This window comes from Fusarium oxysporum, chromosome II, assembly GCF_013085055.1.
Source record: "Fusarium oxysporum Fo47 chromosome II, complete sequence".
Lineage (NCBI taxonomy): Eukaryota > Fungi > Ascomycota > Sordariomycetes > Hypocreales > Nectriaceae > Fusarium > Fusarium oxysporum.
The window spans coordinates 290,793-302,961 of record NC_072841.1 but is presented as its reverse complement, the minus strand read 5'-3'; the positions used below and the strand labels follow the sequence as shown (position 1 = coordinate 302,961).

Below are 12,169 nucleotides of genomic sequence, written 5' to 3'. Positions count from 1 at the left end.
GGAAGGATGGCCGATTGGATGGCGTTGGAGGTGAGGGGTTGATGATCCTGGTGGAATAATGCGGGGAAGGAAATGTTCGGCGATATCAGCGTTAGTCGATCGGCATGAAGATGAGTGGCATAAAAGCGGCATTTAAAAACAAATAAAAATAACAACAGGACCTGTTCAATAGACACATAATCATCACATAGTACCATCCTCACACGTGCCTTCAAAATGGAATACGTCAGGTAAGCAAGTCCATCATCACCAAGACCCCCGCATTAACAGCCCAGACTCGGCAACACAGGTCTCAAGATCTCGAAGGTCATCCTCGGCTGCATGACCTTCGGTTCAAGCTCATGGCAAGGCTCGCCCTGGGTTCTCGACGAAGAAGATGGCCTAAAGCTTCTCAAAGCTGCTTATGACCAAGGCATCAACACTTGGGATACAGCTGATACGTACTCCAATGGCGAGTCAGAAGTCATCATTGGCAAGGCCTTGAAGAAGTTCAACATTCCTCGCCAAAAGGTTGTTATCTTGTCAAAGATCTTTAATCCTGTTATGGATGATGGCACAAGGCCTGCTAGTATCAATGATGGACCGCTTGTGAATCAGATGGGGTTGAGTAGGAAGCATATTTTCCATGCTGTTGATAAGTGTCTTGAACGACTTGGAACTGACTACATTGGTAAGCCTGTCTGACCTAGTAAAGTAAGTGACATACTGACTGTATAGATGTCCTCCAAATTCACCGTCTAGACCGTGAAACACCCCCCGAAGAGATCATGCGCGCTCTTCACGACGTCGTCCAATCCGGCAAAGTCCGCTACATTGGCGCATCATCAATGTACACCTGGGAATTCGCCCGTCTCCAATACATCGCCCAATCCAAGGGCTGGACCCCCTTCATCTCCATGCAACCCTTCTACAACCTCCTCTACCGTGAGGAAGAGCGAGAAATGCTCCCCTTTTGCGAAGCCACGGGCGTTGGCGTCATTCCCTGGAGTCCCATCGCCCGTGGTCTTCTCGCCAAGCCTCTGTCGAGCAAGAAGGATGAGGCGAATCAGTCGATTAGGAGCCAGAGCGATAAGAAGACGGAAGCGTGGTTTGCGGATGCCAATTTGGAGATCGTGAATCGGGTTGAGAAGGTTGCGGCTGATAAGGGGATTAGTATGGCACTTGTTGCTACGGCGTGGGTTCTTCAGAAGGGATGTTATCCGATTTTGGGGTTGAACTCTGAGAAGAGAATCAAGGAGTCGGTGGAGGCGTTGAATGTCAAGTTTACGAAGGAGGAGTTGGAGTATTTGGAGAGCGAGTACCGGCCAAGGAACATTCAGGGCATGTAGAGTCATGATTAGGAAAAGAAGCGCATAGAGGTTTGGGATAAATACATAGATGAATACCAATCAATTGAGATACTCCTTCAGGTTCCTTCGGTGTTTGGAAAGATAGCCATCGACTGCATATACCCATCTACATCGAGGAATGATGGATCAAAGCCAAAGATGGGTGATAAGCCGAAAGTCGTGTCCCATGTAGGTATTGTAGTTCCATCCATACCGGTAAACATATCAGGGTTAGTGTTATAGACATCTTCAAGGCTTTGATTGGCCTCATTTCCAGGCATCATTGATGAAATGGCATTCTGGACTTTATCTTGAACACCATGCGAGGTCAAAAGACTAGTCACAGTCTCCAAACCTCTAATCATGAGATTGGCCAGATGCCACTTGCCCATAGACAACGATCTGAAATGGCTGATTAGTCGTGTAATCTGATCCAGCGCTTGATCACGTCTGAACAGGTTATCCCCGTATTTATGTGAGACTTTGGCGAGAAACATGGCTGCGAATGCTGTCATAGAGAGAAGATAAGATGGTATACCAACGATGCTTGTGGACAGATCAGGGTCGGTGAGGAGGATGTCGATGATGGCTGATGCTGAAGTTACTGCCATTGAGGCTGTATCGAGGAAATGGCTGGGTATTTGGTTGGACTGGCCACGGAAGACATGTGAGTAGAGGTATAGTTGGGCGAGGTGGAAGTGGAAGAGAGCTCCTTTTCGTGGAAACGCGCCAATATTGGGATGGCCCTCTGGTCGGTGTTAGTTATGTTCGAAGAGGAAGCTGGGCCACTCACCTGGGAGCCTATCGGTCCATTTCGTGATCCACTGATCAAGCTGCCGATGATAGTGCCCTATCTGACTCAGATACAATCTAGGAATCTCCTCTCCTTTATCAGGCCCGAATAATCGTCGTATGTTACGCAAGATACCCATCAACTCGACCTGACTCATGAGTCTTTCATCTTGGTCCGTAGCCAAAGGACAGTTTAAGATGCCTTCCCAGTCTTGCGTAAGCCAATCGTCCTGGATAATCGCCGGTCTATCGTAAAGAATAGCAAGGTGCTGGTCGCAGATATAAAGAATAGACCAGATTCGAGCAGAGTCCATGGCTTCTTCGGATTGGTCCTTTATGGCTAGACTGTAGCTGTTGTGGATATTGCATTCTGCAGCTCGTCGGATTGCATGGCCTGACAATGTCCACGACAGATCACTAAGCCAGTATGAAGCGATGCTGAGAGCTCGGAAGTAGTCCCTGTCGCCTTGTCGTTGCAGCATTGACTTCTCGGTCAATCGCCGGAGTTCAGAATTGCAAATGCCATATACTTTATCGGCAGCTGGGTCGTGAAGCGCTGCGATGGTGAGAGTTGCCGCACATAGGATTGATGACTTCCGACGAAGCTGCTCGAGGGTTTTATAGGGGCAGCCGATAGAGTAGATGAACCCGTCAAGGCGATCTCGATAAACACAAAACAACCGCTCAGCATCAGCCAGTGAGATCTGTCCTTGTGAAATGAAGTCATTGATGGCTTGACTCGGATTCTCATTCCCACTGCCCGGTGACCGAAGCGCTCTCATTCTAGTCAGTGTATATAGAGAATGAATAGGCGCATGGGGCAACCTATCGTCTTCGGGCGTGAGTTTCGGTGAGTTGTCACATGATGGGCCATAATTGTCCTCCAGTTGAAGAGTCGTTGACTCTTGTGGTGGCGGTACTGACGAGTCCTTTCGCTTGTTCATCCGGGACGTCTGTAATGGCGGTATTTCTGGTAAGCCCATTATACTTCTCATCTCCTTGACTGCTGTGTACACCTGGTCAAGATCTGATAGCATGGCTTCAGATAACCTAATATATGTTAGCAGGATCTCAGTACAGTTGAATCCAAGCATACTCTGTCTTTTCATCGATAATGGTTTGTAGGTTCTTGCTAACGGCGCAGTTGCTCAGCTTCTTCTCTTTACACCGTCGACATGGTGGTCCAGCATCGTCCATAAAACATTTGATCTGAATAAGTCAGTCACTTCAATTTATCGGTAAGTGGCGGTGAGAGTACCTTGTGCTTCCGACATGTTGTGCATGCCCTGATATGTCTCGAGATGTGAGCAACGGGATGCTCCGAATTGGAAGTTATCGCCACTCGTTTCGGAGGAGGCTATCTCACTGATCAACGCCCATGCACCCTGCAGATCATTCGTACTGTTAACATACCACACTCCCCTCATACTCTTGCGTCGCAGTACTTCCGTTCCGCTTTGACATGATGATTTGTTATCACGTTGTCGCGAGTGGTTCATGGCCAAAAACACGTCAAAGTTGCTCAGATTGAAAACGCGGGGGGGGTTAGTCAGCGAGAATTACTCCTTTGACTAGAACTGATGTGGTAGGGATCTGTCGCTGGGGAAATGCGGAGGTGCACGGAGGCATCGTTAGTCCGAGTGCCTCCGCATGCTCAATGCAGATAATTCTATTCATTGTGGACCAGCAGTCATAAGAAAGTTATGGAGCTTTATGAAGTGGTTATTATTGAGTTATGCCGTTGTGCATATATGCATCTGCATAGGTTATGGCACCTATTGTGCTTGGCATAACATTATGTCGGTCCCACCGCAATGAATGAATGGAGATATTGAATAAGCATTCATTTCACTGTGAGGCGCATGCACAGTTTCGGTCCAACTCAAGTATGATTTTGCTCTCAATTTAAAAGAAAGGCTGACTATACTCACGTATCGAATGTGTGTCCCTCGTTGTTCTAACTTTCAATTCTTCAGCCCGATCAGAAATGCTGGGTCTGGTGGTTCTTGTAGCCAATAGGGGTGAAGACCGACAGACACGGACCAGCTCGCGGATGTCGGGTAAGAACCCTGCGATCTGTCGGCTACCCTAAACTCAATCGGAAGACAGCGATTATTTATCTCAATTGACATCTACGCCAATATCGCTGCTCCTCTAGATAAGCACAGTCATCATTAGACTCATTCATCATGACACAAAGCGGTACACTCATCTTATCTGAGGCTCTTTCAGCTCTGCCCCCAGTACCATCCTCGCATCAACAACTCCGAACTCAAACACGCTCCACCATTCAAAACCCCTCCTCACCAGCTCCCCTACTAGTTATCCTTGATGATGACCCAACAGGAACACAAACATGCCACGATATCACCATCCTAACAGTCTGGGACGTCCAAAACCTAGTCTCAACATTCAAGCAAGTCGGGACAGGCAATGGTTTCTTCATCCTTACCAATTCACGCGCCCTTCATCCCCAACAAGCTCGTGAGCTCATGATTGAGATCTGCACCAATCTAAAGACAGCTTCTCAGGAGACAAACCTTCCTTATGAGATCGTGCTACGCGGTGATTCCATCTTGAGAGGTCACTTTCCTCTTGAGCCTGAGGCAGTGGAGCATGTGAACGGAGCGTTTGATGCGTGGATCTTGTGTCCGTTCTTCCTTCAGGGCGGGAGATATACTATTAACGATATTCACTATGTTCATGAGGGTGATAAGCTTATCCCTGCAGCTGACACGCCTTTTGCAAAGGATGCGACGTTTGGATACAAGAGTTCTAATCTAAGAGATTACGTCGTGGAGAAGTCCAAGGGAAATATCACGCCCGAGAACATTGATTCAATCGACCTTGAGACTATCCGAGTTGGCGGGCCAGATGCAGTTCTGAAGAAGATCATGCAGCTCCCAAAGAGAAGCGAAACTCCTGTTGTGCTGGTCATCAACGCGGCTGCAGACGAAGACATTGATGTTGTGGTTACCGCTCTTCTACAGGCGTCGCAGCAAGGGAAGAAGTTCTTGTACCGAACAGGCGCTGCTTTTGTATCAGCACGTCTAGGCATTTCATCTATCCCGCCTCTTTCAGCTGGACAACTCGGCTTATCTAAAAGCGTCGGTGGTCTCATCATCGCCGGTTCATATGTACCCAAGACGACCGCGCAATTGGACTCTCTGGTTCAGAAGTCGGGCAACAATCTGACCACTATCACGCTCAATGTAAAAGCACTCCTCAAGTCTGACGAGGCAGCGAAAGAGGATGTCGCAAAAGCAATTGAGCTTGCGTCACAGCATATCAAGAACGGGCAGGATGTTCTAGTCATGACAAGTCGGGAGCTCATCGTCGGAAAAGACGAGGTTGAGAGTCTGGATATTGGCTCAAAGATTGCACTGGCTCTGGTGTCGTTCCTGCAGGGACTAGAGCAGAAGCCTCGTTACATTATCGCCAAGGGCGGAATTACATCTTCGGACATGGCGACAAAGGGATTGAGGATGAAGCGTGCTCTTATTGTTGGCCAAGCTGCACCTGGGGTTCCGATGTGGAGGTGCGATGAGCCAGAGTCGAAGTGGCCGGGGTTGAACTATGTTGTTTTCCCCGGAAACGTTGGGCATAATGATAGTTTGTATGAGGTTGTGAGGCAGTGGAGGGAGTTTGAGTAGTATATCTATCACTAAATAAGCACAGTATATAACTAGAATGCCCTGGGAACATGTCTATATTACATTGAATGACTTGTTCTATCTTGGTGCTGCTCTCACTATAGCTGCTTCATCCCCTTCACCCTGAGAAGAACTATCATCCCTTGTCGTAGCAGTCGTGAATGTTTTGTGTACATATATACCTCCATCGACTTGTCCACTGCGATGGAGATCATCAAGAGGGATGCAGTCAGAAACCACAATAGCCCGAGGCGTCATTGCTGAGCCATGGCCTCGCCGACGTTGAGAACTTCGGCTGTCGTAATCAGCTGGATCCGTCCTACCACTCCTCGATGTCGCATACTTCTTGATGCCTCGGGTAAGTAAGCCTTTGAGTGCTGGTAGTGAACCGACAACAAGAGCGGTTGCTGTTTCTACGGCACCCCAGATAGCTAGTCCAACGAGATCGACCTTTTTTCCAACGATGACTTGTGACATGCGTACAATGGCGACGCAGATGATGATTATACCCAGAGAAAAGGCAATTCCAAGCCCGATTTTCTTCTTCTTGTCGAGCTGTAGAGAGGGAAGTACTGCGATCGGAAGCGCCATGATCATGAGGTCGGTTGCAACGTCGACGGTCGTTGAGAAAATGACGTTGAAGGACTGTCTCCATTGTTCTCGCGGAGAATCACAGCTGCCTAAAGAGTAGTCAGTAAAAGATTAAATAACCAGAGATTGAGCTGATCGACTTACCATGGAAGTAGTTAGAAGGAGGACTGCAAGTAAGTACACTGCAGATGATGCACACGATGAGGGCCGATGCTGCAAAGACCGAAACACCATACCAACACCGACGAATGACAGGAAACGGCTGGACCAGTCGATAAAACAGCGCCAGAAAGCTCGCCTTGACTGACCATAATATGATCCAAAACAGCTTGATGATAGGGAATTGCCATCGCGTGATTTGACTGCGTTGGAACTCTAGCTCCTTTGGATCGTAGGCGATGCGACCGGCCTGGAGGTAAGTCATATACCACAGAGGATCCATCTGCTCAGTCTGCAGTATAGCCATGGTAAGAGTGCATAGCCACGCCCATGTAATCCAGTAGTCATCTGCAAGGAAGCGCCGATTCTGATGCCAGCGAACGAATAGTCGTAGTGATACGAAGAGTGTAGCGATGGTGAAGCATATCCAGACGATTATGATTAGTCCTTGGCGGTTCACGGAGCGAGCAGCGCCCGTGAGGGGAGCATCTGGGTCTGGAGGCGGAGGGGTTGACATGGCGATGTCTTTGCGTGGCTTGCATGATGAGCTACGGGACTCATAAGTTTACTGATATAGGGGAAGAGGAGTATTTCGCGTGGCGGCGACAAACATGTTGGTTCAGTAGTGATTGGATCGGATGCGACAAACTCAAGGACAAAGAAGCAGCAGCAAGGGTTGAGGCGATTGGAGGCAACGCCACAGCCGCATCACATTGCAGGTGAAACGGGAAAAGAAATTAGATCAAAGGGAAATCTTTACTGGTTGTCAACACTGATGTAAATCACAAATCGGATTCTACAGCTCACGGAATGCAGTGTGATAGAAGAGCCTGAGGGCCAAGCTGGGGAATATCTGTGGTCGATCGCAAGGCTCCAGAGTGGGCTATCATGTATTCTTTTCTTCTTCTTTCTGCAAACATTGGCTCTTGCTAGGTCAGAATGCCAATTAACTCATTTGCGAACTGGCTATCACAAGCATGAAAGGTGAGGAGCATTTGCAGAGCAGGGAACATGGGACAACAGCATCGGCCCTACGTACAATTCTTTCATTTGTTAACTGGATATGAGAAAAGAGATAACGATGTTTGCCTCTATAATTGCTTTTTCATCGACCCATTTCCGCTTGCGTAGCATTGAGGGACTCTCAGCCGCAGATGTTGTTGGTTCCAGGTACGACAAACATTGCAGATCTTACCGCTTGCAGTGAGCCTTACCAACGGTTGGAGTGGCAAACAATTACATGCAAGAATTTCAGGACCATCTTCGCCGTTTGGATGAGTGATTGCATTAATTGAAACCGGGAGTGGAGACAAGATGACGGTTAGTTCCGCTCTTGATTTCCTGTAATGGAATCTGCCCCTGGTTGGGATGAATCTTGGCATTGAGGAAGCGAAGCCATGTCTCATGCTTAAATGGCGGAGTGCGCGCAATGACCACGCACGAGTCTACTGTCTGTAATTGACGTTGACGATAATGGGAAGGATAGAGCTTTTGATGAATCTGGAAGAAATTCATCACTTCAACCAAGAGGAAGGCAGGGGATCTGGCGTCAGGATGGTCCTTAATTCGAGCCAAGTATGTCTTGGCGATCTGTTTGCTCCGGACTTGGTCTCACGAAATTCCGATAAAATGCACAATTGCATGGATGATGCCCAGTATATGATAACTCACAATTCACTCAGCATTCGTCAGTTTTGATTTGCAGACAATAAGCCGTTACATCTAATCTGGAGTCTCGCACCGTTGCCGCATAGCTGCATATCAGGGGTTCCCGGTGCCTGCATGATGTTTGTACCCTTCGCTTCCCACCAACAATTATTCCAGACGCTTCAATACCTGCCCCAAATTCACTAGTTTGATCCGAAAGTGAGCAAACAGAGGAGCCACCAACTGAACAAGATTGCCCAAGGGGACTGTCACTCCCGTAAGCTCACCAAGGTTTCACGACCTCGGACTCCGCTGCGGGCGAAATGACGCATTACAGAAAATAATGTTCCGCATAGATTAAAACTTGATGAGAGCCACTTAGCTGCATCCCCCTCTGTACCTCACCTCAGCTTTCTTTTTCCTGCGGCCCATCTATCAGCATGTATCCCGGGTCTCTTTTTCCTCTACTCGCGGTACTTGCCGTTGGCACAGAAGCGATTGGTTCAACACCGAGATGCAAATGCGTATGTATACGAAATTCAATCTATCATATCTGACTTCAGCTGACGGTTAAAGATTCCCGGCCAATCCTGCTGGCCTTCTCCTTCAGAATGGAAAGCTTTCAACAACAAGATTGGCGGCAGTCTTATCAAGACTGAGCCAATCGCGCAGTCATGCTACCCCGGCCCAGAGGAGGATCTGAAGCAATGCGCGTACGTGAACAAAATGTGGTCGGATCAGGATTTCCAGTCGTCGAATCCTATCGGGAGACCTTATCCGTACAACATCACCTGCGCACCGGTGGATTACGCTGCTGGGCAAGAGCCTACGACCTGCAGTCTCGGTTCTTTGCCTGTTTACGCCGTTAATGCTACTACTCTGTCACAAATCCGAAGTACGATTTCGTATGCACGTGAGCGGAATATTAGACTTGTTGTTACTGGAACAGGCCATGATCTTCTTGGTCGCTCTGATGGGTTCGGCGGTCTTGAGCTCTGGCTTCATCAGTTCAAAAACGGCATTAACTTTCAGAAGACTTACAAATCCGAGAACCAGTGCAAAAGGTCTAGCTGGAAGGGTAGTGCTATCAAGATTGATGGGAACTACCAATGGCGCGATGTGTACAAGGTAGCTGAGGCGAACAATGTCATCGCAGTTGGCGGTGGCTCTATCACGCCTGGAGCGATCGGCGGGTGGGCTTCTGGTGGTGGCCATGGACCTGCGACGAGGAACTATGGTCTTGGCGCTGATCAGATTCTGGAAGCAGAAGTGATGCTAGCTGATGGAAGAGTCGTCATCGCTAATCACTGTGAGAACACCGATCTCTTCCGTTCAATGCGTGGCGGAGGTCCTGGCTATGGTATCACTTTGAGCAGTACCATCAAGGCTCATCCCAATGTCAAGGTTGTCACGGCTCACCACTTGCAGATCGCACCACTGAAGAAGACAGAGAAGAATGCAGATCTACTCGACGCTGTGTCTACTCTGCTGCAGTCGCTACCTGATCTGAACGACGCTGGCTTTGCTGGCTACGGTTACTGGTTCCGAAACTTCCCCACCGTTTTTGTTGGGAACGCTACATCTGGCTATTCACACGGTGTCTGGACAATCGGCAAGGGCCGTCAGGAGGCTGAGGCAGCCTGGGCCCCGGTGCGAAGGGCTTTGGCGAAGTTTGAAGATAAGCTCTACATTAACGAGAGCTGGGCTACGTACGACGACTACTGGTCATTCTACCACGCTGAATCCGGGTTATACGACCCGACCGGCGATACCTCTGTCTTGACTTCGCGATTAATCGACCGCCAGAGCGTGAAGAGCTTCGAGAAAGTCCGAGATGCCGTCGAAGTCATGAGCGGCAAACCCGATGAGTTCGGCACAAGTGTCATTCTTCTCACTTCCGGAGGCCAAGTCTTCAAAGACGCTTCAGACAAGACAAGTGGCCTACACCCCGCCTGGCGAAAATCACACTACGTTCTCATCTCAGGCACGGGTATTTCTCGTACCGGAAACACTGCTGAGCGCAAAGCGGCGAATGACGACGTCACGTTCGTTAAGGGCGCTGCAGCGAAGAAGTTGGCTCCCAACACTGGCGGTTACATGAATGAGGGTGATCGCAATGATCCTGATTGGAAGAAGTCGTTCTATGGTAGCTTATATGGTGAGCACCTTCAGACGAAGAGGAAGTATGATCCTTCTCATGTTTTCTACTGTCCTACTTGTGTTGGGTCTGAGGAGTGGGTTGAGAGGCCGGATGGACCTTTATGTAGGATATAGATAGAACAAATGTAGATCGGGTTAGCTATAGCCTATTCAACGATGCTTCTCAGTCGTGTCTCCGGCGGATCCCAAACTATATCCTGAATGCTAAGCCTTTGCCTAGCCGGAACCGTCATGCTTCCACTCGCCGAACTAATTTCGATGTTCTCTTCATTCTTGAATAAAAGCATCGGCATCGTCTGGTGGAATTCCGCCAATGTGAACATGTCATGATGTCCTTCAGCCCGAGGGTTTAAAGCGTCCATTGCTCGTGTGCTGATGGCTTCGTAAAGGATCTTTGCATCTTTGACTGTTCCGGCGTGGAATAGGCCAACGCCCCAGCTTGCTATTTTAAGAGGATCGCCATCGCCGTGGGGAGTGAATGGGTTGCCGACGTTGTTGACTGACAGACAGGCGTTGATTCCGTACTCTTGAATTAGCTTGGGTACCATGATTGTACCACACGGTCGACTGAGCGGTTCACCCTGTCTTGAACCGTCAGACCCATGTCTGCCCATCATGTAGAGGTCGCTAGTTGGTAATCCGACAAAGTGAACAGGCAGTTTTGTCTCTCTCAGCGTTTCTGAAAGTCTGACCAGATCATCGTGAGTAGCACGAGTAAGTCTAGTAGCATGCCCAAAAACAACAGTCGGAGCGCCAGGGTATGTAGGCCACTTAAGAACCCTGAGCTCTTCAATGATATGATTAAACACAGACATGTGGGTTCCATCGCCATCCAGGTTGAATTCGATATGAAAGTCAAGGTGTTTCTTGTATTTCAATGCGGTTTCGATGGCCCAACGTATGTTCTTATTCTGCGCTTCAACGTCGGATTCCACGTACGGTGTAGTTCCAATAACATCAATCTTCGAACCAAGCTGACCAAGAGCTTTCACAAACATATCTCGGTTTGCCTCTCCCTTCTCTGTCGAGAATATAGGGTCCTGTGCAAAGGCGCAGATTTGCACTTCCAAAAAGTCCTCGAATTCCTTCCTTAGCCGGATTCCCACCTCCAGAGTTTTGAGTTCAGTGACAGAATCAACCTCAACAAAGGCCCTCATGAAAGTGACACCCTGTTTGTAACTTGCGGCTATTAGCTGAGACCCTCGTAGGTATAAGTCCTCCTCGGTGTAGCGTTTCTTTGCTTCAGCTGTATTGACCAAGGCTTCCTGAAACCCTCCTGTTTTGGGAGCCAGACCAGAGTAATCTGGGTGGTTTGAGGATTTTGGATGGTTGCAGGTGAGAAGATATGGTTTGTCGAGATGAATATGAGGATGACAGAGTGAGGGAAGCATTACGCTTGGTGTTGTCCTGCCAGCAGAAGGCTTCATGGAGGTCACCACTCCCTCTTCTATTTGGATATCCCATTGTTTTGAAGAGTCTTGAAACGGAAGAATGATGTTTTTGAGGACCATGCTGAGCTATACCGAGATTTCTTGAGGTTAAGATTGAGAAAATAAACTCTCAAGATCGTGAATCCATTCACAGTGTCATTGATTCCCCTCATCTCGAATTTGAACCAATCATGTTGAAATCTGGATGGATATTAGTCAGGGTGAATAATTATCCGGCCTTTCACCACTGTAACTTATGCTTTCACAATGACATTTATGAATGACTGGGTAAATATCCCGATGAATTGGCATTACCACCTAAAAACCTATAGTCGAAATGCTTTCAAGCCAGGTATATCATTTGCGCGGATAAACTCAACGTCATAAACAAGTTTATGCACCCAAACGA

At 48.4% G+C, this 12,169-nt stretch overlaps 6 protein-coding genes across 6 annotated transcripts; 3 read left to right on the top strand and 3 right to left on the bottom strand.

The window, feature by feature from the left end:
- The first annotated feature begins 156 nt into the window (after nucleotides 1-156).
- FOBCDRAFT_213789 (NADP-dependent oxidoreductase domain-containing protein) lies at nucleotides 157-1,341 on the top strand. Its single transcript, XM_059609362.1, has 3 exons — nucleotides 157-230; nucleotides 276-670; nucleotides 718-1,341. The coding sequence occupies exons 1-3, from the start codon at nucleotides 217-219 to the stop codon at nucleotides 1,326-1,328; spliced, it is 1,020 nt and encodes a 339-aa protein (XP_059464023.1). The 5' UTR covers nucleotides 157-216; the 3' UTR covers nucleotides 1,329-1,341.
- FOBCDRAFT_175486 (uncharacterized protein) lies at nucleotides 1,342-3,584 on the bottom strand (the record flags this gene model as incomplete). Its single annotated transcript, XM_059608505.1, has 4 exons — nucleotides 1,342-2,076; nucleotides 2,122-3,170; nucleotides 3,217-3,329; nucleotides 3,534-3,584. 4 exons carry the CDS (start codon nucleotides 3,582-3,584, stop codon nucleotides 1,406-1,408), a joined length of 1,884 nt encoding a protein of 627 aa, XP_059464022.1. The 3' UTR covers nucleotides 1,342-1,405.
- A 651-nt stretch (nucleotides 3,585-4,235) lies between these two features.
- Nucleotides 4,236-5,818, top strand: FOBCDRAFT_153836 (uncharacterized protein). The gene has a single exon (XM_031172364.3). The coding sequence runs from the start codon at nucleotides 4,310-4,312 to the stop codon at nucleotides 5,771-5,773; it is 1,464 nt and encodes a 487-aa protein (XP_031049149.2). The 5' UTR covers nucleotides 4,236-4,309; the 3' UTR covers nucleotides 5,774-5,818.
- A 33-nt stretch (nucleotides 5,819-5,851) lies between these two features.
- On the bottom strand, nucleotides 5,852-7,040 carry FOBCDRAFT_126654 (uncharacterized protein; the record flags this gene model as incomplete). Its single annotated transcript, XM_059607812.1, has 3 exons — nucleotides 5,852-6,449; nucleotides 6,505-6,531; nucleotides 6,673-7,040. 3 exons carry the CDS (start codon nucleotides 7,038-7,040, stop codon nucleotides 5,852-5,854), a joined length of 993 nt encoding a protein of 330 aa, XP_059464021.1.
- Nucleotides 7,041-8,610: 1,570 nt separating this feature from the next.
- Nucleotides 8,611-10,944, top strand: FOBCDRAFT_314993 (uncharacterized protein; the record flags this gene model as incomplete). Its single annotated transcript, XM_031172362.3, has 2 exons — nucleotides 8,611-8,694; nucleotides 8,747-10,944. 2 exons carry the CDS (start codon nucleotides 8,611-8,613, stop codon nucleotides 10,442-10,444), a joined length of 1,782 nt encoding a protein of 593 aa, XP_031049147.2. The 3' UTR covers nucleotides 10,445-10,944.
- On the bottom strand, nucleotides 10,375-11,858 carry FOBCDRAFT_314992 (uncharacterized protein). Its single transcript, XM_031172361.3, has one exon. The coding sequence runs from the start codon at nucleotides 11,839-11,841 to the stop codon at nucleotides 10,477-10,479; it is 1,365 nt and encodes a 454-aa protein (XP_031049146.2). The 5' UTR covers nucleotides 11,842-11,858; the 3' UTR covers nucleotides 10,375-10,476.
- Nucleotides 11,859-12,169: the final 311 nt, after the last annotated feature.